Genomic DNA, 25,555 nt, shown 5'->3' with positions numbered 1-25,555 from the left:
GGTATAATCCAACATGGTCTGCTGTTGTAGCCCCTCAGCCTAAAAGTTGGACGTGTAGTGCACTGACATGTTTTTCTTATCACCACTATCACAATGATTGAGTTACCATAGCTGTTCTGTCAGATTGAACCAGTTCAGCCATTCTTAGTGGACCTCTCTCAACATGCGTTTTGCTATGACAACACCATCAAACCCCCCCCCCCCCCCCCAATTCTATTCAATTCCTTCTGAGCACTTGTAATATTTCCTAGCATTTTCACACAAAATCAAAAATGATAATTGGTTTACATTGTGCTTAATTATAGGCTATAAAAACAATCTTTTCTAATGTATGTTTCCATCACTGATTAAAATTGCCTTAATTGCTTTAGTATAAAGTAAATTACAGATTAAAAAATTTGTATATGAAAGTATTGCAATATTTGATCATTTTATACACTAGACGCTAGTCTCTATACTCTATGAACACCACTGTTGAATCACAAAAGGTCTAGTCTGTTCTTTCCCCTTATTGATAAAACAGATGGAAAACTGTATTTGCAAAAGATGAAAATAAGACACAGGACAATGAGCTCACGAAAGAATGAATTTATATGTTGTAAACAAACTTAAGCCAATTGAAATCCAAACAATGCCAATAACTTTTAGCCACACTATTAACAGCTGCTACATGTTTTTCCCCCCATTTTTGCTACATTGAGTGTTTTAGAAAACATGCTTGGTTTTGTAAGGAATTAGCATTTCAAACTTTTATTTTGGTAAAAATCATACAATAAATGCACAGCTGAGTCTTCTCATGCAGTGCATAGCTTCTACATACACTACTACATAAAGCAAATACTAAGTCTAAGGTGCTCTGGGTTGTTCTCAGGAAAGCTAGCAAGCGATAAGCTTCTTTCCATCTTGGCAGGTTATGAATTCAACGCTGCAAATCCACAGTAAGACTTATAGCTAGCAGTACCGCTTGCTAACTGATCCTCAGAAGCCCAAACCCAGAGGCCCCATATATGCAAATGCAACAATAGAGAAGAACCACATGTTTAAGATTGCCATGTGCCAGACATTCACTGAAACAAAACAAAAAAAAATTGTAACAGAACACAATCCAATTTTAAAAGGAAAAAAAAAAAAATGCACATTTGGAGAAACTGGACACTTTTCGTACTGATACATTTAAGTTATTAGGTCATTTGAACACTTTGTTCCAAACCTTGGCATGTTTTTTTTTTTTTATATTTATTTTCCCCCATTTCCAATTTCGAGAGCCAATTAGTAATCATTAGTATAGAAATATGGCCTATAGGCCTTCAACAGCTGTGGATACTGACTGAGTCCAATATGTCTGAAACATTAAAAAGCTCACACTACCCCGAAGTATAGAAATTTCACGCATACAGGTGACATTCAACATTCAAGTGCCAGTGTTTTTGTACTGTCTTTTGGTCAAGTTTCTTGAAACTTTCAAAGAATCACTTTGAGGCTTATAAAAATAAATATTTCTCAAAAAATGCTTAATAAATTACACAAAACTAGCAGCAAAAGTAGAATCTAGAAATCTGTGTGCAAATAGCTAAATTCCCCACTGCTGATCCCCCTGGTCCCAAATAAATCCTGGTAAATATTGAGATCCCTTCCCCTTTTGTAAACAAGCTGCGTTTCTCTCTCCATTCACAATATTTGGAAGCTTGTGGACACGCACTCAAGACGTTCATATAAAACTCCAGATGTGCAATAAAAGAACTTTGTAAAACTTGATGGGCACAACATACATGGGCCTAGACCTAACTTAAGTAGCACCATTCGTCTTTAAGTTCTCAATACTGTCAGTGCATCCGCTTGAATTCATCAATTTAAAAAATGTCAAGGCACAACACACTTGAGAAGAAATCTATTGCACTTAAGTTAAAATGCCTTTTTTCTCCTCCTCTCTGAAGCTTCCTTCCTCTTTAAAGGAAGCAGAAAGCTGGCTCCGCCGCCAGCGGTTAGTTAACATCAGAGCAGATGAACTCCAGGAGACAACAGCATTAAAATGTACCACCAGGATGAAAAACCTGGTTCTCAGCCACCGCACAGTGATCCTGACCACTATGGTGCAGTGGAGCCCAATAGCTCAACAGGCTTGACTCAGAAAACCCTGTGCATATATCTGCCAATGCCTCAGAATGAACTCACAGCCATCTCCTAATGCTTCTGCCTAGGAAAAAAGGAGCCATGCCTCCAACGCAGCTTGAAAAGAGATAAATGTAATAAAGTAAAGCCTATGACAGAATTTGTCCTCTGCCCTTGACCAAAAAACAAAACACTAGCATGCGTAGACGACCAAAGTGGCCATGACGAGAGGCATGGCCGCTTTGGTACTATGGTCCGTTAGAAGCCATTTGAACTTTGCCTTCAAAAAATGGCAGGCATCTTTTTGTTTTTTTGTGAAGAAACATTTTTGGTTTTCATCAAAACTGCTTTTGTTTCTCTAAATAATCTTCCACTTGCCTTTCGAAATGTTTCAAGAAAAAATAACAAAAAATTGCCCACTTACAGTGGCTAGCATATGGTACTTACTAGCTGCCATAACACTGTCAGGTCAATTAAAAGCAGTGGAGTAACAAGTTCCAGCACTGTACATTTTTTTTTTTTTTTTTTTTTTAAACAACAGTGTCAGTAACTGAGTGTTTCTACCATTTTGTTATGAATATCTTTATCACAACTGGAATGGCCTTTTTGAAGACTACCATATCCCTAAATAGGTGCCTATCCAGGATAGAGTGAGCAAACAAAAAACAAAAGAAAGTCAGAACTTTTTGTCCCTTAGAACAAAAGTTGTCACACAGAGGAATCAACACTTGAATCCACCGCTTCTGTGCTGGTTCCAGGAGCTGTTAGTTCTCTGGCCTGTATTGTAGGCTACATGATATCCCTGTGACAATTTGAAGTTCAAATGGAATCGTGACTCATTCGAGCCACATCTTCCTGTTGTTTGCCAAGGTTTGATTGAAGTACAAGCTTTAATATGCCTTTACAACAAAAAGAAATTGAGCTCTTGGCCAAGTTCATTCAGTGAAATGATGAAACAAAATTCCTGTCTAAATTTAAAGGCACAGTACATTAACATATAAATGATCCTCATTTCATTTAGTTTCTAAACAAAGAAAGAAAAGTGCAGCTGAAAACTAAGTCCAAGATTGTAGATCAAACACATAACTGGGCATCCACATTGTTTCCTATCTGAAAGTGATGCTCTGGTTCTGCCACGTGCCATTCTCTCTCTTTAAGCTCCATTCAGAATGCAGACAGAGAATCACAGCGTGTAATGTACTGCGAGTTCTTAAAGCTACACAGGGCGTAGAGTCTGGCTATGTTAACATGTGGTTTCCATTCAGCTAGTTTGGCATGGTGACCCACTGCACTGAGACATTTTAGTTCCCCCACCAGTCTACTTGGGTGTAGTTTCCTCCATAGTTTCCATAACTTCCCCCATAGCCATCACTGACAAAATTCCCAAAGCCACCTGAAAGAGACAAAAAAATTTTTTTTTAAATTAAAAAAGCCCATATCTTGTACTTCACAAATGTTAATGATTAATTTGATTTGTCAACTCCCAATTGTCCAATTGCAGGTTTTTCATTCAACTTGGAAAGACAGTTTCTGAATTTTAAGCATGGGGATGCAGAAGAGAAACTTACTCTGGTAGCCCCAAAGACATACCGACATTAAACAGGGTGGGGTTAAAAAAAAAAAAAAAAAAAAAAAGCTCTATTAAAATGAATGTCACAAATGCACAGCTAGACAGATCGTCAACTCCACTTCATTTTAACCAGAGCCATTGATGAATGAAAACAGAGGTTAATCCACCCCTTTCACACAATATTTTGAATTGCTACAGGACCGAGAGATTTGATGAAAAATTCATGCGTCAACTAAGATGATTCCAAGAAGGAAATGTGGTCAGATATGAATTACATAATCTTGCACTAAGGCTAAACAAGTACAGTGATGTACCATATCTACAGTAAAGTTCCGTACGCAGAACCCAATGAAATAATTAATTGTTTTTTGATGTTAAATGTTTGTTTTATATGGGTCCATGCTTTTAGGTTTTTTATAAAAAAAAAAAAAAACAAAAAAAAAAACCCACAATCATAATCATAATACCATCTTACCCTTATTACCTCCAAAACCCCGGTTACCCCCATGGCCTCCCGCATTGCGAGCGCCACGGTTGCCAAACGCGTTGCCACCTCCAGGCATCTGACGATAATCTCTGGCCCCAAAACCTCCAGAGAACCTGCAGACCCATGTAACAGAGAGCCTTAGAACTTAAAATACTTTGAAAGATAACATTTACCACAAAATTAATGAAAAGACCCAAAATAATTAGGAGCTTGCACCTCTTGGAGCGTCCACGGTTGCTGCTCTTGTGCTGGTGTTCGAAAGCCAAACTTTCTAGCCAGGAAGGAACCTCCTGTTTGGCCTCCACCAAGATGTCCAGCAGGTCTTTGGTGATGTTGCTGTTCTTGTCATTGTAGAAGGAGGTGGCCAAACCTGAACAAAAACACATGCACAATTAATAAAATAACACCAAGTAAACTCAACATAAATAACAATCCTATAGTCAGCTGGCTTATGAACTTACCAAGGTTTCCCACACGCCCAGTGCGTCCAATGCGATGGACATATTCCTCAATGTCACTGGGCAAATCAAAGTTTATGACGTGCTTCACATTACAGATATCAAGTCCACGGGCTGCCACCTGTATCAGTGAAGAATGTGAAGTGTCAGGGAGACACAAAGTCTACATACTTTTGAAAGGAAAATTCAGAAGCTACTCACAGCTGTGGCAACCATAATAGGGCAACGCCCAGAGCGGAACTGGTGAAGCGCCTCCTCACGATCCCTCTGAGAACGGTCACCATGGATACTGGTGCAGGCATAGCCCTCGCGATAGAGGAAGTCCTCTAGAGCATCTGCACCCTTCTTAGTCTCCACGAACACCAGTGTGAGAGAATCTTTGCCTGTAGCCAGAGAGAAGGTCTGAGGTCTATATTCCACATAAGAGCAATCTGCTTAAGATGAGGATCCAAAAACAAGAGAGTGCTGGGTGCTGCTCTGAACTATAAATAAATAAATAAATAAATAAATAAATAAATAAATACACAAACACCTAAAGACATGGGGGTGTGGCAAGTGTGATTTTGCATTTGTTGACGACAATTAAGCAAAATTCCTTCTCACTAAAAATGAAAAAGCAAAAAGTAAAAAACCTTGGTATTGTACAAAAACAAAAACAAAAAAAAAGGGGAAAAAACCTTAAGGAAATTTAACTGGGTTCAATGTTTGTCACAGCTTCTTTACAATCTCTCTTTAAGGGTCATCAGAGCAAAGCTCGACAAAAGGACGAGAGGTGAGAGAGTCAGGAGTGAACAAGGCCTTGCTCTGAAACGACTCCATTCACTCCTCAGTTTCTTCCCAGCAGCTCTCTGCAGGAATAGCAGCAGCCTTTGCTTAGATAACGTTGGCATGGTAACACTGACCGATGAGGCTTCTCTACATGCATTTTTGTCTTAGTGCCGAGTTGCTATGGCAAGATACAGATGAGAGCTCAACAAAGCAGCCACTCACATTCATCTCTATCTGTTTAATGTTGGCTGTTGTGCTGGTAACCATGGAAACACCATATCAACCATTTTATTTTCTCTAGTCCATTTTAAAAGAACATCTCCTTTGAGTTGAAGCAATAGGCTTACTTTGACAAGACCCTTAAAATGACTCTGGGACCACAACTGGAAAATCTGTTACCATGGTTAGCCATGGTTTCCAGAGGCAACATCCAAAAGGATGGAAAATGGGTCACATCGCAGGCAAAATATGCATACCAAAATGAAAAATGATAGATTTAAGGAGTGAATGCTTATGTCAATCAGACAAGCATCCGCCCAAAAATGCTAAGCATATTTAAGCACATGAAGGAAAAACATAACTTAAACAAACGAGCCAATGGAATGTGAAATGTCGGACTGAAAAGTCCACACTTACCTGGTCTCTCAGGAGTTTCAGTTGCATTTTCCTGAACCTCACTTGGAATGACTTTAAATAAAACCAAATCTCCCAGTAAACTTAATGCACCTTTCACCACTCAACGTTACTACAAAGAACTTCTAAGATGCAGTATAAAGCAGGCATAACAACTTCTATTGAAAATATCCTTTAATATTCATCTACTCCTTAAGATCCTCAAACATGGATTACATTAGACAGAAGATTACTGTCAAATTCTGCAACAAACATTGAACCTTTCAAAACCTTACTCCCCCTACTTGTTTTATATGGCCTTTTGAACCAGCATTCATTTTAGAACTTTCTACTGACACAGACTATGGCCTAGGATGGAAATGTGTGTTTCTACCTGTGGCATTGAGAAGGTCCAACAAAAATGAACGCTTGTCACTCTCCTCCACCCAGACCACTTTTTGGGTGATGTTCTCTGAGGTGGAACCCACACGGCCCACAGCCAAGAATATGTATTCCTCAAGGAAGTCACGAGCCAGTATCTGCAAATAAGAGTGGCTATATTATGCATAGACGTACACCGAAGGAAATGACAGGTGGAAAGATTTATCAGTTATAGGCTGGAATCAGTGGATTTGTCTAAAAAAAAAAAAAAAAAAAAAAAAAAAAAAAAAAAAAAAAAAAAAAAAAAAAAAAAAAAAAAAAAAAAAAAAAGTCCTATAGTTTGTGTGTGAAGGAGCGCCATCGCAGGTCCTTCCTACTACTGTTAGACTATACAACCAGCACTGCTCCCACTAGAACCCTCCTCCACCCGTTAGACCTCACAGACCTACTACACAAACTGAATTTATCATCATTTCCTGTGTGCGAAATAATCAATACTTCATGTGGTATACTTGTAAAATGTCTCTACAGCATAGAGATTTTTTGCTTTTCTTTTCATGTTTACATTGTTATATGTTGTTGGGACTCCTCACCGTTCCCATGTGTAATATAAAATCAGTACCACATGTGCAATCAGGTAAATATCTTGCTTTTATTTATTTATAAGTCTTTATATTTTCGTGAAACACAGAATTTATATTCTTATTTTATTTTCACCATTCATTTATATATTTATATTTATATATTTATATTTATATATATATATATATATATATATATATATATATATATATACATATATATATATATATATATATATATATACATATATATATATATATATATATATATATATATATATATATATATATATATATATATATATATATATATATATATATATTGTCTATATAGCAACAAGTAACAGTGTAATACCCTGTTAAGCAATTAACAAGGTTAATTACTTGCTGATTAATTCTCTTCGTTACTTTTCTTTAGTGCCTCGATATCCCTTTGTTGATGTAGCACTGAACTTCTCTGTTGTCGGACTAATAAAAGATCTTATCTTTTGGCCATGAAGCTGTAAATTGGACCAAATTCAGGAGATTTTACTGTCATGGTTTTGAGCGATCTCCAACATGAGCATATGTGCACAAGATGCTTCTGTACCTGGATTTCCTTGGGAAAGGTAGCGCTGAACATCATGGTCTGACGTACACCTTTGAGTGGCATGGTGTCCTGATCCACAATACGTCTGATCTGTGGCTCAAAACCCATGTCCAGCATTCTGTCAGCCTCATCCAGAACCAGGTAACTGGTGGGGGAAAAAATAGGCTGAAACACAATCTAATCGTGTTAGGGAGAAGCAAAGAGCAATTTAATTACTCAGAGGAAATAAAGAGGCCGTGTGTCCGTTTCTAGCACTCACTTGCAATATTCTAGGCCAACCTTGCCTCGCTCCATCATGTCTACAAGACGCCCAGGTGTGGCGACCAGCAGATGACAACCTCTCTCCAGGTCACGGATCTGCTGGCCAATGTCAGCTCCTCCATATACCACACAAGGGCGCACCCTGGAACGATATGCAAACTACAAAAAGAGAAACACCAGAGCATTAGTACTGATAATGGCTGAGGGCAAATACGGGCTGTCAAGCTTCAGGAACTAGTCAGACATACCTTCCTGGCTTCATCATAAATCTGTAGAGCAAGTTCTCTGGTTGGAGCCAGGACCAAAGAGATAGGATACTGCTTCCGGCGACCATATTTTCCATTCTCCTATTAAAGAAATGCTGTTAAGATTTTAACTATTACTTTACAACATAAAGTCAATTTGCTAAACCAATACATACCGATTTATAAATACCACCAACTAAACATGAATATGTAAAAATGTATCAATAGGGAAAAAAAAAAAAAGAAAACACACCACACCCCTCACAGCAGAAAGATTCTAACAAAACTGTATCATATGTGTACCTGACCACTGGCTTTAGAAGCCTGTAATGCCTCTCCTGGTCCATCAGTGTAAATCTGACTCAGCACTGGGAGCAGGAATGCCGCAGTCTTCCCAGAGCCTGAGCAAACAGAGCATATGAGTAATAAAGCATGGTGTCAGTTTGCCACGTCCACAGGCACAGATATTCAGGTCTTCCGTTTCTCCAGATGGGAGTGCAAGGCCGAGCTCAGACTGACATCTGATGTGGCTTATAGCCTACCCGTTTGAGCACAGGCCATTAGGTCCCTCTTGGCCTTAATGATGGGAATGGCATGCTTCTGCACGGGAGTGGGACGAGTGTAGCGGCTCAGAGTTATGTTACCCATGATGATCTCCCCCATATCAACATCATGGAACTGAAAAGTAACAGAAAAACACAATGAGCTACTGTGTTAGCCTGTTTAAACGACAGATTTGCTAAGTGATGCAAATCATCGCTGACATACTTACATTCTCAATAGGAGCAGGACAATTATTTCCGGTGGCCTCCACAGGAATGTCATCATACCTCTCAAAGTTAATCCCTGTGTTGCTTCCAGAGAACAGCTCACTGTATGTGTGACAGACAGAAAGAGAGAACATAAGAGCTTAGAGAAAGTGGCAGATGGACTCTTTCAGGAAGTGTGATTAGCAGCAGGCCGTGGTACGTACTGTTCCAGACGCTCATTGGGTGGGGTAGGCTTGGACCAGTCCTCTTCATCCCTGGACTCCTCTACCCACCGATTGTTTCCCATTCCAGCACTGCCACCGAAGCCCCCACGCTCATACCTGACCAAAGTAAAATACAGAATCCCAACATTACTGACCCTTTAAACCATCAAATTTCCCTAAATAAAAATGTCTGTAGCTTTACAGTTTAAAGGTAAATGTACTTAAAATCTCATTCATGTCTCCTTTACCTTCCTCTCGATCCAGTCCCTCTGTCATTAAAGAATGCAGGCTTCCCTCTGTCAGAACGTGCTCCAAAGCTAGAATAGGCATCCCTGTTCAATCCTGTGTTCCATCCTCCATCTTTGTTATCATAGCCACCAAAGTCTAAAATGTTTAGATGAATGAACTGAAATGAATGGCTAAAATAAATTCAAACTACAACCTTTCATTTGAAATGGTAAAAGCCAGTTGTCCTTTGGTTGAAAACAGCTAAAATACATCTTTAAACAAAATAAATTAAAAAAAGAACGAATTACAGTCCTTACTTGTGGTATGTATGGGCTGGTTGAAGGTACCACCACCCCTGTTGCCACGGAAGCTGTCACGGCCACCTCTGTCATTGCGAGGAGGACCACGTGCAAAGTTTCCGCCTCCATTCATGCGACTGTCATGGTATCCATTAACAAAGCCATTGCTACGACCAACATCCCATCCAGGAGAGTCTTCCGGAGAGGATAGAAATTAGTAGATCAGATGAAGCAATTGAGGTGGAGTTGACAAAACTGCATATATTTGAGGGAGGGTAGCCAAAAGCCAAGCCAACACAAATGGTCTCACTGCTTCTGGCTGAGCGAGCTGTAGTTGTCAAAAAGCAAGTGAAGGCAAACTAGTGTTGCTTCAGTACAACACTGAGCAAAAAGATGAACTAGATAAACAGGTTCACACCATAGCTCAAAAGGCAGGCCCAGTTCACTGAAACACTTGCCTACAAATAGAAATAACCCTCCTACCACTGAAAATAAAATGAAGCCACCTAACACATCTTTGCCATGCCAGAATCTCAGTTATCCCTTTACAGATTGCTTTCAACCAAAGAGAAACGACATTGCACAGATCTACTGTTATCCTTTCAAATTCATGACAGTTCACTAAATGAGTTGGATGGGGGATTCATCCATGAAAATTTTCTGGAAGTCTATTACTAAATTACAATGTTTCAAATGCTTCCAAAGTTGGAAGGTCAGAGTCATTCTTGTTACATAACTGCTTTTATCAAAGTTAAATAATCAGAAAATAAATTGCCAAGTTCACAGAAATGAAAAACAAGAATCCAGTTATTTATTGTATACAAGAAAAAAAAATAGAAAGCCAACTATAGATATCTACTGACTAATCTTCACTTCTGTAAAAGGTTACTGTTGTGTGGCTACAGTGCATTCTTCCCAAGGTGACACTAATAAGGGGACAGCACACTACTGCTATGGACAGCAAATTCAACACATTATTATACGTTCCATTAGGTGTGATGTTTTACCATATTAGTTACTAGTTTAAAACATTTGGCAGTCATAATCTGGTTTTGAAAAGTTGCCAGACAGCTGTGCTGCTCTCTCTTTGCTCCATCATGAGGAGTGGATCAGAAGCTGCATTGAAAGTGGCCTTTTTCCACTGGGCAAATACAGTGGAGTAACAGGCCCACGAGGAGGCAATTTGCTGTGTAGTGGTATCAAGCATACCAATCTGCGACTTAAAGAAATAATACAATCAAGAGCAATCTTCACAGAATTGTCATAACCTGTCAGACAACCTACAAACCACTAACTACATAGCAAGAATCACTGTATGAGACTCAAAAACTAAATACAAAGAAAAGGTAAATAAGAAGGTTTAAGCTTAAGCTTTTGTTCTTGTCCCTGTTTTTATGTGATTACAGTTAATAATAGCCTCACATAAGACCATATGTTACCAGCACAGAACTTCCAGAGAATTCTTCCTAGTTTTACAATAGATATGCAAAGGGATGCAGGTACTCAGCCACGTTAGAGAGTTCTGCGTTTGGATTAAAAACGGTACCGTACTGCACTGCCCAGTAGAAATAAGTCAAATGAGCAAGTTTGTCAGAGAAACATATAGGCCCGTCTCCAAGTGCACATCAGCCTCACCTAAGGACATTTACTGTGCTGCTCCCTTATTAGTACAGCAGTGGTGTGCTTGCCTGAAAGAAGAACTGAATTTTTGCACGTGAAGCAATAGTACGATCCTCTATACTACCCATTTGAGACAGTCCAAAATAAGGAACATCTGCAACTCTTGCATCAATGCATGCAAGCTATAAACATTTACAACTAGATTTCTTATTTATAATTGTCAACTGTAACCCAATATCAGGCTGATAATATTTAAATACCTCCATTTACTCGCACATATCAGCTGTCGATGTACTTTGCCTGCTTAGTGGTCACAAATCTACCTTCTATATTTTTATAACAACCATTTTACATACTTTGGTGCTCAGTTGTACCAACATAATATAGTATTAGGACCCCAGCCCTGGCCTCCAAGCATTGAAAAAATCCTGGAAAGTTTCTGCTCCAGTCTGGGTAACAAACTGCTGGCCAAAAACAGCCATGAAAGGGCATGCCATACCACTGGCAGCTGCTCTAACATTTACCACAGCGGTCAGCCCAGCTGAGCACACTGGCTGCGTCCTCATTCCCATCGGTGGTTACACTGCTGTCAGTGCGCGCAGGAGAGGCTGCAAGTGACACACACAGGTATTAGCTGGAGCATAAACCAGCAGTCCCCCAAAATTCTCCACTTCAGATTCACATCACTATCACACAAACGTGCCATCGAACAGGCAAATACTATCCTCACTGCAGAAAAATGGAAAATGCTGATGGGACTATGTGGAACATTCTTCCAAACTTGGTCTGAGAGAGCATCAGCAAGCCTAGCTCCAGATAACAGGATTTTTCTGACTGGCAAAAAGCAGTTACAGTGCACAGCATTCCTCCAAGAATGCACCAAAATATAATTCCAACAAAGCAGCTTGAAGATGCAACAGAAGGCAAAGTGTGTATTAACTATTATGCAAGTAAACAATTCAATTTCAATAATCTCCCATCAATATGTACTTGAACCAAATCTAGATAACACTACAGCAACATACTGCTGTGCTGCTGGAATGAACAGACTCCCCAATTACAGCTTATTTTTATTTTTCCAAATGCACTACTGTAGGGACGCACCAATACCACACCCCCCGTTTCAATAACAGATCCTTAGGTACTAGCCAATAGAGTACAGATGCAGATATTTACTATTTAAACAAACGACCCCCAAAGTCCTGATATTTTTAAATATTTAAGCGCCAATGATACAGATAAGGTATTGATTGATTATTCAAGAGGTCATGTAAACAGCATACTCTTGATTTCTTAGATTGAAGTAATGTCTAGAAATCTCATTATAAAAATCCAATAAGGAGAGCTGGATTTTAGCTGAGCAATTAGATTTTTCTGCTCATGTTCACCCTTACTCTGATTTCTTTCGGATTTCTCAGGTCTGTGCGTACAACTACATGCTTGACGACATTAAGCACTTCAATTTTCTTTATATTCTAGATTACGCATACTAATTTTTAAGATGTGAAATTATAGAAGAAAAAAAAGCCACAGCATGACATTTGAGTTTTACGTTGCATTTACATCATTCCAGTCACAAAGCAGTAATTGAATTATTGCCTGACTCACACTGACCTGGAGTTTCAAATTATCTAATTACTCTAGCGCATATGAACACGTTGATTGGATTACTGACAAATTCTGATTTTCTGCAGTTATCAGATTATTACGTGCATATAAATGCACTTATTGTTTTCAATAATATAAAACCAACTTGGTATAAAGTGATACTAGTACACTAGACCTTTAAAGCATTTGTTTCAAATAATCAATAGGATACTAGGAAGTTGTGAACAAAAATGAAGCGTTCAAAATTATTCATTTTAGACTCCTCTAAAAATTTGTTTATGAGAGACAACTATCATAGTAAAACGTATTTTCAGCATTTCAGAAATGATCAAGAACTGGAGCTCTGAAGAAAGACAACTTTAACGTAAATGGGTAATTATAGTATAATTTAACACATGAAAGACATACACGAAATACTAAATAACAAAAACTAAATATTGAATAAAACAGAATCTATAGATGTTCTGTTGCAGATTACTTGCAAATGATACATAAAAAAATTATCAATATTAAAAAGAAGAAAGTAACAATGTGTTTGTTTAAGGGCAGGGATGGCCTAGAGTGGCCATCTGAAAATAGCTTCCGAACTAAGCCAAATTTGAAATGGATGTCAAGGGTACAACTCAGTGTCCCAGTCAGTATGAGCAGAGTAACTGGTACCTTTTGTTTTCCTGTACACACCATTAGAAAAGCACCTTAACTTCAAATGCATCAATAGAAAGTACACATGTACTGCAAGCGGCAGAAAGAAAACCCTACTTACTAGAATGCAGTCATGAGCGAAGTGATTAGATATTGATCGAGCAATGCTATTCCCCCACTTCCTTTCATGACTAATAGTCCAGTTCAAGGCCAGCATACAGCTATGACATATTTGCATACATGATGTCAGAACATTCACATTACTTTAGTAGAAACAAATAAATAAAGTTACACAATAAGGCATGCAGCAAAAGCAAGCTTTCATATCACAATATTAGAGCATAAATTAGTTTGCTAACTTCTCTCTCTCTCTCTCTCTCTCTCTCACAAAGTCATAATGATGTGACAGTTCACTGAGAACAGCCTGAGATCAGTCAGCTCTATGGGGAGTTCACTGCACAAGTCCCATGCAGATACATGGAGGTATACCACATCTCTCTGGCCAGCCACCACTGTAGGTGTGATAGAAGGCAAGTTCCTGGGAAGGGTGTCGCAGGTAACCTGAGCAGAGGCATAGGGTACTTAACAACCACTTCCTTCATGGTGAGAGAAATGCAGGAGAATGGATGCTTAATCTAATAGTTACCAGTCCTAAAGTCATCCCATCCAGTATGAAAGTTATTTCTGTTTCTGGGGTTTCTCTCAGGATGCCAACTTTGAGGATACTGTTTAGGAGAAACTTGTGGAACAGTTTCACATCGTAAAAAAAAGGTGCCTGCCTATTAAAAAGATGGCAACAAGTGGTAAATTGTGCACGTACAGCGTCTACCCTCCCGGCACATGCATAGTCTTGACTTGAAAACAAGAGAGAAAAAGGACACGAACACAAACAACCAGAACTGCTAGCTAATTATGGGGAGCAGTCGTCAGGCAAAAGCACACAGAGGTTTGGCTACTTCAACAAAAACAGTGAACTGTGGCAAAGACTCATTTAGCTTGATCTGTTCAAAGTGTTAAGATTACTGAAAGGAAGCAAAGTAAGCTTTGAGCCATTTATTTTTGCCCCTATATATTGGTTCTATATGTAAATAAACTTTCATGCATTTAGGAATGCAGAGCACCCTCAGCAAAAGCTGACAAAACAAACTTACAGCTCAGTACTGGTGGCACTGAATAACCGCTCTGTCTACCAGAGGAATAAGCATTTCCTGCTGTGAAAAAATGAAAATGCAGTCAAAGTAAGAAAAATAATGCAAAGACCAATATAAAAACCAGCTGTATAGGACTTTCAAACAAGTCTCCGTTTAAAATTTCTTTACAGTGATGTTACAGCATTAGCCACAAGACTGGCTAATCTTCAAAATCAATTAGCTTCCCGAAACAAAAAGGTATGCATATGTAGCTCAGTTCATATTAAAGTGTGAATTAAAATCACAGCAAAATCATGCTGATTAATTTAATTCAGCAAATCAAAAGTAGAAGCCTAAGACAAAAAAAAAAAAAAAAAAAAAAAAAAAAAAAAAAAAAGCTAAATAACTGCAATCTAAAGACCAAATCAGGTAGGTCTATGTAAACTGATATGAAAGCTTGTTAATGAAACAGCTGTTGACAGTGGTATCTTTTGATGCTCATGATCCTTACAATGCTCCTCTTTCATACACTCTATAAAACATATTGTAAGATCCTACATTTAAAAAAATGACCTAAACTGTGAAAAGACAAATGTTCTACGAGATTAAAAAGTTAAATAAAATATTAGTTATGCTACTAGAACACCAGAGCTTAAGTCTATAGAACCAAATATTTTTAAAATTTGATCAAAAAAAAAAAATTAAATGTTTTATACAGTTCTTCAAAAAAGAAAGAAATGGTTGTTGATACAGCCTAAATAAAAACCTTACCATTTTTACCAGCATCTTTGTTTCTCAAGTGAGGTGGAATGTAACGCTCTGTGGGGGGGGGGAAGAGGGGAAAAAAGCCAAGTACATTAATTGTCATCCAACATCTGCACTGCAATAAAAAAGCTGATTGTGAAAAGCATATGCACTTATTGCAGCCATATTCCTGCACAAATTGTGTCTAACGTTATTCACAAGGGATATTTCTTAGAGTGTGTTTGTTAAGCAGAAACGTTGCCTTTAAATGTACATAGTTAATATATGTCCATATAACCTGAGACAAGCTTTTAAATGGGAAACTTACTGCCAGTGCCTCCACCCTGCCCGTCAGCAGAGTTCAAGTCTAGGGCAGAAAGCTAGAAAAGACAAAGTCCACGAAAAGTTACTACACAAAGCGGCACATTCCAGCTATACATCAACTTTTAGTCTACAACAATTGCAAAGTGCAGCTAAAGTCTGCGTTCACTGGAACAGGAATCCATGATCTTGTGTCTGCATCGCTCTTTTCACACGTGAGAGAATCACACGCCAAAGCCCGTTGTAGCCAAAAGCATGAACAGCACTAAAACCATGATCTGACTCAGACACGACTGCTAGATATTTTGTAAACAACCACTGTTCCACGGACTGATGGGACTGTACCATGTTGGGAATACTGTGCAAGCGTGATCTGATGGACGAACGTGCTGTAAAATCAACCAGTCAGTGCATTCACTCACTGGCTGATCACAGCCGATCGCGTCCTACTGAGTATCTGTCAATTCCGGCACCTTGGATTACAGCGCTAACACGGATCAGGTGACGTCCCACGGGGTCGAAAATCGTAAACAATGCATTCGCCTACGAAATAAATATGCAGGAAAAAAAATCCGTTGTAACATTTGATGAGGCGAACAAAATGTCCGACGAACGTTGGTGGCGACAAGATGTTGGGGGAGGGGGTGAACTCAGCAGCAGCCTGTCGCACTGATCCTCCTCGCCGTAAAACAACAGAGATCCGCCAGACAGCTCACCAGCTTCAGCTGTGACCTGGGATCGACTCTGAACGCCTGCGACAACCCTTTCGTGCTGCGGCCGTTGCTGATTTTAAGTTAACCAGCCACTCTTGGCAAAAGTGGCCCACTCGCTCCTGCCCGGGCCTGAGCTAGAACAGAGGCAGGACTAGTGAAGCCTAAGCGAAGCTTTATTTAGCTCTGGACAAACGTGCGATGCTCCGCCATTAACGAAGCTGAAATCATCTTTCTATTCGCCAGTTTTTGTTCAGTTTTGTGCAGTAGGTATTATTATAACGTCTCAGGGGCCATGATGTAAAGCGCTGCACCATTTAAACTGAACGAGGAAAATCCAAACAAGAACCTGGCGAATAGGAAGCAAATTTCAGTCTCTTTCCACATTATGTTGTTGTCAAGCTGCGCAGCAAGTTAGCACGCACACAATAACGCTGCTCGTTTCACCTCTCAGCTCATTAACTTCTCTCTCATGAATAACATCAGTATAAACTGCACGGTAACAACGTCAACCTGACAGCCGAGGACACCTTGGCGAGGAAGCTGGCTAACCTGCTGTTCAACGCCACTAAACCAGCTAGCTAACATTAGTTAACTTATACCTTAACCGAAGTCGGTGCAAACACAGCACGCAAGTCAGACATCCAGTTAAGCTGGAGGTTAAGAAACACGATAGTGCTGCTCGGCTGAGCTACAGACGACCTGCGGAGAATTAAAATAAAGAAGTTAACTTATTAGGTAATTACATTTTCTTTCGATGTTACAGCACGTAACGCACAGCAAACCGCTTACCTGCTGATCTAGACCGTGTGAACTGTCGACGACCACATGACTCATAACTAAAGGAAATTAGTGAGGATTACTCCTTCTCAGAGAAGATTTTCTTTGTTAGCAAGCCAGCTAAGCTAGCCGAGGGATTACAGCCAAGTCTCCTTTACAAACGACGTCACTCGTCCTCTTCTTTCAGTTTATTCTAAAGCGAGCTGCGCCGATACCCGATAAAACAGGTTTAACTAAATTTTTCACTACTCTTGTTCCTACACACAGCTTTATCGAGGCAATAAAGCAGATAAAACTGAAACCCTAGCCTAAACTTTAGTGATATCTATCTGTAACCGGCTCGTCGTCCACCAGCGGCGCCTCGCGACGTTCTGTTCGCGGAACGCAGCACCGCGAGATTTCATTGGCTGCGGCAGCACACGGCAACGCGAAATATCGCGAGACATCTTTTCTCCAGCAAGCGTGATGTGGAGAAGGCCTGCTGTTTATAACGCAAAACATACATACTATAATACATCAGAAAACAATTAACATATAGATATACACATCATACAGCAAGCACCAGCAGGTCCGATTACAACTTCGACTTTTTTCATATCACGCCGGCTCTTATGAACGTGTTTTTTCGAATGATTCACTCGAACCGAATAATTCACATGTCCGACTGAATCAACCTGTTCTGTGGCGTCTACGCAATGTTTACATTTGTGCTGTGGGCTAAATGCTTCTCTTAACAGCAATATTTCGTAATCGCTATCACGCGTAACATATTAAAAGCAGTGTCTTTGAATGTGCAAACATTACTATCTGCAGACAGTTTTCCCTCGTCTTTCTGTCGCGTTTGTGAATAACGTTTGATTCACTGAGTCAGATAGTTCAAAAGAATCACTTCGATAAGCTGTCTCGAACTTCTCCTCACTAATCTAAATAACAATAAACTGCGCTAGGAATCACAACTGTTATTTGTATTTGATATAATGCTAAGTGCATGTCTTAAGCTGTAATATTTATTACACAAATTATTACAAAATAGTCTTTGGGTTTAAGTCCTCTGTGAGCTCTCCACAGCAGCAGTTTTCCTTGTTCTTTCATGACCTCATTTACAGTCCTGCTGCAGCTGTTCTAGAGCAGAACAAGAATTTCAGTAAAAGCACTCACAGAAATGACTTATTCAAATAGAATTAAATATAGAGCAAACTGAAAAGTATAAGGTCAAAACCTTTCTCAGTTAATGTGTTATACGTGGAACCACAGCATTGCTTCTTACTGCATTCAGCATTTGTCTGCACAGATACATTTTGGTTTAAGAATGTTGTGCTGGGATTGCAAATTGTACAACCTTCATCTAATATACATACACCCTGCTGAAAAAAACAGCACAGACCAGCACAAGTGATACTAGTCAGGCTACCTTGCAGGCACTTGCCTTCTGTCACATGTACAGTGTTGACTGGTCTATACAGGTTTATGCTAGTCTGGTGCTATTTTAGCTGGTCACCCAACATAGCTATGCTGGTTACCAGCATTCAAAGCCTAACATGTGCTAGTTTTGCTGATGACCAGCATATCTACTTCCACTGCTGCTGACCAGCACAGCAGCATCCAAAACACAAAATATGGTGTTGCTGGTGACCAGCCATGCTGGTCTTTCCTATTTTTTCTAGCAGGGCACTCACCGAGCACTTCATTAGGAACATTATATTAATACTGGATGTGGCTCTCAAAACACCCTCAATTCTTCATGGAATGGATTCCACACAATGTTGATAACATACCTGTAAGATTCTGGTCAATGTTGACATAACTGCAACCAGCCTCACTTCGCTCTCAAAACAGCCTGAATTCTTCATGGTATGGATTCCACAAGATGTTGGAAACAATCCTTTACATAATGGTCAACATTGACATGACTGCATCATACAGTTCCTGCAGATTTTTCAGGTGTACTTTCATGCTGCTAATCTCCCTGACTTTTGCTTTGTCGCACGGTACATTATCATGCTGGAAGTAGCCATGCACATGGTCAGCAACAGTAATCAACAGGCTGCTTTGTTCAAGTGATAGTTAATTGACACCAAGATGTGCCAAGAAAACATTCCCCACACCATTACACCACCTCCACCAGCCTGGACTATTGACACAAAGCAGGTTGGGTCCACTGAGATGCAGTTGGTGCCAAATTCTGAGCCATGGACTTTCTGCAGAAGATTCATCAGACCAGGCTACATTTTCCAGTCTTTACCTGTGTAGTTTTGATGAGCCTGTGCCCACTGCAGCCTCATCTTTCTGTTCTTGGCTGACAGAAGAGGAATGTAACGTGGTCTCCTGCTATTGTAGCCAGTCCACCACAATTTCAACATATTGTGCATACTGTGCTTTTCTGCTCACCACAGTTGTGTAGAGTGGTTATCTGAGTTACCCTAGCTTTTCTGGCAGTTCAACCCAGTCTGGCTATTCTCCATTGACCTTTCTCATCAACAAGGCATTTCCATCTGCAGAACTGGATGTTCTTTTTTTATTGCTCCATTCTACATCTATCTCTAGAGATTGTTGTGCATGCAGATCGCAGGAGATCAGCATTTATAGAAATACTCAAACCAACTCATCTGGCATTAATAATTATCCCCCGATTTTTTCTGTTTATCTACAAGGTGAACAAACAAGGTAAGAAAGTCTAATAGAGTGGACAGTGAGTGGACACAATGTTTAAAAACTCCAGCAGCACTGCTGTATCTGATCCACTCAGACCAACGCAACACACACTGACACACCACTCTCATGTCAGTGTTACTGCAGTGCTGAGAATGATTTAACACCCAAATAATACCTACTGTCTGTGTAGTGTTCCTGTGGAGGTCCTGAGCACTGAAGAACATGGTAACGGGGTGGACAAAGTACACAGAGATACAGATGGGCTACAGTCTGTAATTGTAGTACTACAAAGCGTACCTTTACGATAAGTGGAGCTGAAAAATTCAACAGTGTACACACAAGGAGGTGGTTGTAATGTTATGGCTCATCAGTGTAGGCTATACAGGTAACCTGCATACTATATTTTGAAAATTATTTCTGAACATATTTATATTTGTTTCAGAGAAAAACACCTTCAGCACAATATCAAACTGATGGTAGACTCTGTGTGGAGAAAGCCTGGAGAAGAATTTCAATCAGACTGTACTAAGAGTACGGTAAAGCATAGCAGTGGAAACAGGCTGTTTTCTTACAGTGATGTTGGTGAGCTAGTGTTCATTGATGGGATCATGAACTCAAAAGTGTACCATGGCATTCTGGATGAAAATATGCAGAGGCCTGCAAGGAAACTGTTCAAACTAGTGTGATTTGAAACGCATCAGATGCCTTATGGGAAAATACTTTGCCAAGATGAAAGTAACAGCATTGGAATGGTATGTTTAAAATAAATGCCAGTTGCTTTTACATTTTCTTTCCTAGCACACTGAATACTTTTTTTAATACAGCCCAAATGTATGTTGTGCCAGGGCCACAACAGGTTTTAAGAAAAGGTTTCTTAAAAATCATGATCTGACAGTGCCCTCTAGTGGCTATTATACTTGTCATTGTATTTGTCATGTACTCTAAAAAAGTTTGAAATGACTTTTGAATTATTGGGCTGCAGGACTATTAGTGCAAATCCAGTTAATGTCATCTCACAGACTGATAATTAAGGTGTAAAACCCGTTACACTGGTCCTCCAGGTTTTGGTGTATTAAATGAAATGTTCAGATATATTATTAGAGCAGGAGCTGTGGGTCCAGACCACATTTTATAGCCAACCTTTTTTAAAAATAACTGTATTTACTTACACATAAGCATAACACTGTTTGTCTACAAATAAAAATTCTTCTTTATTTAGCGGCCTAATAAACACTGTGGGTCCGTTTCCCAGACAGGTATTGAACCTGGTATTGGACTACACAGCATTCTGAATGGAGATTTTCCACTGGAAGAAAAAAGTAATCCAGGACTAGGCTTAATGTTGGTCCATAAAACTGGCCTTAAATGTCCAAAAATATTTAATCATCCTCTTGACAGCTGTAACATATAGCAGTGCTCTGAAAGCAGGTAAATAACTCACAGTGTGAGCTGCCAATGCTAAAGTACAGCCTCCACATGGCGGGGTTAGCCTGGAATACAGTCTTCCAGTGAATACAATGTCCATATCCTCTTGTATGTGATCTGTAACCTCATTATATCTGTCATGTACAATAAAATATACAAATTGTTTTCTAATTTTCTAAAATTAGTTGACCACTTTGTGGTGAAAAATAAATTTGCCACTTTCGTCATGAATCTTTTCAACCTTCAAATTTTTTTGCACATATTGTTTGTGCATTTAGTTAGAAAAACTCTTCTGGCTCAACTTTGTTTTGTTGTGCTCTCCATAGATTAAGCAGACTTGTTTAGCCCCTGATTCCCCACCTGTGGAGGTAAGTTGTAAGATGTGCAGTAACGCCACTTTCAGCTAAACTGTATATGGTTACAGGATTCCTGACATAATGACATGTTGCAGTTCAAGGCTAGTGTAGTTTAATAAGCGCTGGTCTAACAGCAGCCACAAGAGGCGCCCTGCTCTCCTCCTCCTCCTCCTCTCCGGAAGAAATTCTCTCTCTCCCTCTCGCGCTTCCTTTTCCCCTCAGCGGAGTTTAGGTATGAGCGCAGCCTTTCTTTCTCTCCGTTTCATCCACATTAAATCTTGGATTAAATTTAACCATCCACTTTTAAAATCCATTGGCAGACGGTCATACGACGTTTATGTCCCATTTCACGCTCCTCTCTGTTTACTTGTTGGTGAATTTATGTGTGAATTTTAGCGTTAAATGATGGTCTTGACTGCTGCCGCAGCCAGGCCTCGCCGTGTGTGTACATGAGCCACCGGCGCCGGATAAACAAACCTTTGAGTTGTTGCATGTACTTGGTGTAGTACATTTAGCTTAAACTTTGAAAAGTTTTTAGTTCTAGTTGTTACTTAATTGTCAGTTTTTTGGCAGACAGTCTGTAGGCAAGCTAGCATAGTAGCTAATAAAGCTAACTGCTGTGTAACGTTAGTTCAGCGTCCGTGGCGACTGACTGACCAGTCCCTGCGCCTTCGTTCTGAAGTTGATGAGCCAAGTTAGTGGGATGTTAAACTTCTAGGTCTCTTTTCTGTAGAGATGGACACTTGAGTGTAAATGCCGTGTACAGCTAAGTAAGCCGGTTACGTCTGGCGTCTACGTTTGAGCGCCGTCAGACTGTAGGAGTGCACATTACGCGTGAAGCTCGCGTTAGAAGCGTTGAAACGTGGCTTTATAATATCCTAATGTTGACGCGAGTTAGTCTGCCTCGATAACCGTGTGGTCTCGTACAGGTGGTTGATTGCTTGTGTTTTTTGTAGAACCCACAATGGGACGAGTGATCAGGGCTCAGAGGAAAGGTGCGGGCTCCGTCTTCAAAGCCCATGTAAAGCACAGGAAAGGAGCTGCTAAACTCCGACACATTGACTTTGCTGAACGCCATGGCTACATAAAGGGAATCGTGAAGGTAAAGACGTCTTAAGATGTGTCAAAGACGGATTTGTTTTTTTTAGCGTCTTTTGTTGCTGACTTGAATCTAAACTAGTGTCTTAAACCTGCCTCTTTCTTCAGGACATCATTCACGATCCTGGCCGTGGAGCTCCCCTGGCCAAGGTGGTATTCCGTGATCCTTACAGGTTTAAGAAAAGGACTGAGTTGTTCATTGCAGCTGAAGGCATCCATACTGGACAGTTTGTTTTCTGTGGCAAGAAAGGTAAATGGGGCTCTCATGTTTTCAGTATGGGTTGTGTGTTTTGGATTGCCCCTGCATTTTTGTGATGCTTTTTAGAAGCATTGTTGAATGAATAACACTCTAAATGACTTTCAGCCCAGCTGAACATTGGCAATGTACTGCCTGTTGGTGTCATGCCTGAGGGTACCATCATCTGCTGTCTGGAGGAGAAGCCTGGTGACAGGGGTAAGCTGGCCCGTGCATCCGGAAACTATGCCACTGTCATCTCCCACAACCCTGAGACCAAGAAGTCCAGAGTCAAGCTCCCCTCTGGAGCCAAGAAAGTCATCTCCTCAGCTAACAGAGCTGTTGTTGGTAAGTAATCGTAGGCTATGTTTACATGGCAGGAAAACAGGAATTGTTTCTTGAATCATACAGTTTGAGAAGACTGTCCACAGTGGTATTTGCACGTGATCAAATCGGATTTGCATGTCCAGACATCAGCCTATTTGTGTGGGTTGCTGTGGTAATGGTATTAACAATTATGTAGATTGATGCGGTTGCGGGAGGGGTAGAGATGCAGCTGCGTTGAGTTCGCAGGGCATGATAAGTCTCTGGCATAAGCACGAATCTTTAACGCTCTTCTTGGTTCTCAGCCTTTGACCGTGTTGAGTGATGCAAAAGTCTTTAAAGTTTGAGCAGCCAGTGTCCAGACTGAGACAGATCTGTAAAAATGCAGTTGAAATCCCATGTGTTTGTTGTAAATTGTTACTGAAACACTAATGTAGGTCAGTATGTTCTTTGATCCTTGGGTTAGAATTAATATTGCTGAGTTTTGATAATAAGAAAGGACCCCTAAAGCAGCTTGTGTGTGGGCAAGCTGTTAATTTCAAGCATTTTTGGTTGGTAGCACATGTTATCATAAACATAAAAGTTGAGAAATACACTTGAATGTAGGAAAGTGGAGTTTGAACTCTTTTCACTTTTACTTTGAAGGGGTGATTATAACTAATGCTCAGTAGTATCTGAACATCAGGATATGCACTTAATTTATATTCATAAATTTGCTTATTAGCTTTCTACATTATAGCTAGTTTGATGTGGTCTGGTGATTAACATTCTAATTGTTTGGATTGGGTATGTGCATCGAGGGACACATACTTGGTTAATCAGTGGGTTGAAGTGGGTGTTTGTATTTGAATAGTGAAAATAACATTAGGAGGGGAAAAACTGGCAAAAAAAAATCAGATTTGGCAATATTTGGTCATTGAAAGCAGGTGTTGTAAAACAAGACTTATGTTCTGTGATGGTGAACTTGATGAACAGAATGGAGGGTCACAAGAGGGCCCAAACAGCTGTAACTGCTGTAATTGCCCTAGCTAAAATATCTGAACAAATGGACCTACTGACAATTAGTTTGAGAAATTTACAGTACATTTTATGACACGTGTGTTAAATCTTAGCAAAATCATGTTGGTCCCTGGATAGCAGCCTGTGCTGATTGAAGAAAATCTTGCAGTGGAAAATGTGATTACATTAGTACTGGCTGTAGTTAACACAACCTTGACAAATATGTCAAAACTAATGCACACCCTTAGTTTGTACTACAGAAATATTAATGTGACAGCCTTTTCAATCGAAGTTCTGCTAGTCCTGTGAGCACGTTAATTTGTATGTGGTGTACTGTAACGCTGCCTTTTAAAGTTCAAATTAAACTCCTATGTCACAGTGTTGCTTAAGGCAAGATCATAACTGCTTTGACATGTGAAAATACTTCAGTTTATTATAGTTCTTACCTCATTCTTGCATCTTTTCAAAATGGAGCGAAAGGTATTGAACTCCAGCACTGGAGAATACTTCAATCTTTCTTTCATTAACTGATTCAACTTCTCAGAACATTTTATCACCTGGAGCTGCATTAGAGGTCTGTGCAGGTGTAGCACTGCTTTGCTGCTGTAGCACTGGATGTTAACCTTGAGGCTCTTGGTTTCTGAAAAGTTTTACAAGAAATCTGCAGTGTGCAAAAAGATTAACACTGACTGTGCTTCTGTGTGTGCTGAAAAGGTATTGTTGCTGGTGGTGGTCGTATCGACAAACCCATCCTGAAGGCAGGACGTGCCTACCACAAGTACAAGGTCAAGAGGAACTGCTGGCCTCGTGTCCGTGGTGTGGCTATGAATGTAAGTAGTGTAGATTTGTTCATGTTCCCAGTCTGTAGAGAACGTTTTATTTATTTATCCCCCCCCACATTCCTGTTAGTTGCTTTGTCTATTATGTGCAATGGTGATGATGCATAAAATGCACAGTACCTATCATCTTTTTGATGGATATATGAATAATTTAGGATTTGTTGCAATGTTTGTGATTGATCATCACTGAAGGCTTCCTCCTATTAGTTTTTAATGGTTTAAGATTAGCAGCCGTAGCTGGGATTAAGTTTCTGTAATATTGCACTGACCTGCATAATTTCTTTCTACAGCCTGTTGAGCATCCCTTCGGTGGTGGTAACCATCAGCACATTGGCAAACCCTCAACTATCAGGAGGGATGCGCCCGCTGGACGCAAGGTCGGTCTCATTGCTGCTCGTCGTACTGGCAGACTGCGTGGAACAAAGACCGTCCAGGACAAAGAAAACTAAAGTGTGTCTTCATAATAAAATGTCCTGACAAATCTGGCATCTCTCAAGTCTTGTTTGATCTC

The 25,555-nt window shown here is 39.9% G+C and overlaps 2 protein-coding genes across 9 annotated transcripts; one reads left to right on the top strand and one right to left on the bottom strand.

Moving 5' to 3' along the window:
- Window positions 1–573: 573 nt before the first annotated feature.
- ddx3xa (DEAD-box helicase 3 X-linked a) lies at window positions 574–17,499 on the bottom strand. 8 transcript variants are annotated; one of them, XM_017695259.2, is made up of 20 exons: window positions 17,129–17,498; window positions 15,634–15,685; window positions 15,333–15,380; window positions 14,583–14,642; window positions 9,580–9,756; window positions 9,283–9,418; window positions 9,035–9,151; window positions 8,834–8,933; window positions 8,604–8,739; window positions 8,365–8,462; window positions 8,065–8,163; window positions 7,815–7,975; window positions 7,556–7,700; window positions 6,399–6,543; window positions 6,029–6,079; window positions 4,826–5,007; window positions 4,628–4,745; window positions 4,383–4,536; window positions 4,155–4,279; window positions 574–3,502 (listed from the first exon to the last, which is right to left on the bottom strand). In XM_017695259.2, exons 1-20 carry the CDS (start codon window positions 17,171–17,173, stop codon window positions 3,411–3,413), a joined length of 2,241 nt encoding a protein of 746 aa, XP_017550748.1. In that variant the 5' UTR covers window positions 17,174–17,498; the 3' UTR covers window positions 574–3,410. The 8 variants fall into 8 exon arrangements, with proteins under 8 accessions (XP_017550748.1, XP_017550750.1, XP_017550749.1 ...); XM_017695261.2 differs by having other exon boundaries at window positions 4,164–4,279; XM_017695260.2 differs by having other exon boundaries at window positions 3,411–3,502; window positions 14,583–14,639; window positions 17,129–17,499.
- A 4,977-nt stretch (window positions 17,500–22,476) lies between these two features.
- On the top strand, window positions 22,477–25,529 carry rpl8 (ribosomal protein L8). Its single transcript, XM_017695278.2, has 5 exons — window positions 22,477–22,651; window positions 22,756–22,897; window positions 23,012–23,230; window positions 24,920–25,035; window positions 25,335–25,529. The coding sequence occupies exons 1-5, from the start codon at window positions 22,514–22,516 to the stop codon at window positions 25,491–25,493; spliced, it is 774 nt and encodes a 257-aa protein (XP_017550767.1). The 5' UTR covers window positions 22,477–22,513; the 3' UTR covers window positions 25,494–25,529.
- The last annotated feature ends 26 nt before the right edge of the window (window positions 25,530–25,555 follow it).

The sequence above is a fragment of the Pygocentrus nattereri genome, chromosome 6 (assembly GCF_015220715.1).
Source record: "Pygocentrus nattereri isolate fPygNat1 chromosome 6, fPygNat1.pri, whole genome shotgun sequence".
In the NCBI taxonomy this organism is placed as follows: Eukaryota; Metazoa; Chordata; class Actinopteri; order Characiformes; family Serrasalmidae; genus Pygocentrus; species Pygocentrus nattereri.
The sequence above is the reverse complement of the archived record's forward strand: the minus strand, read 5'-3'. Positions and strand labels throughout refer to the sequence as shown.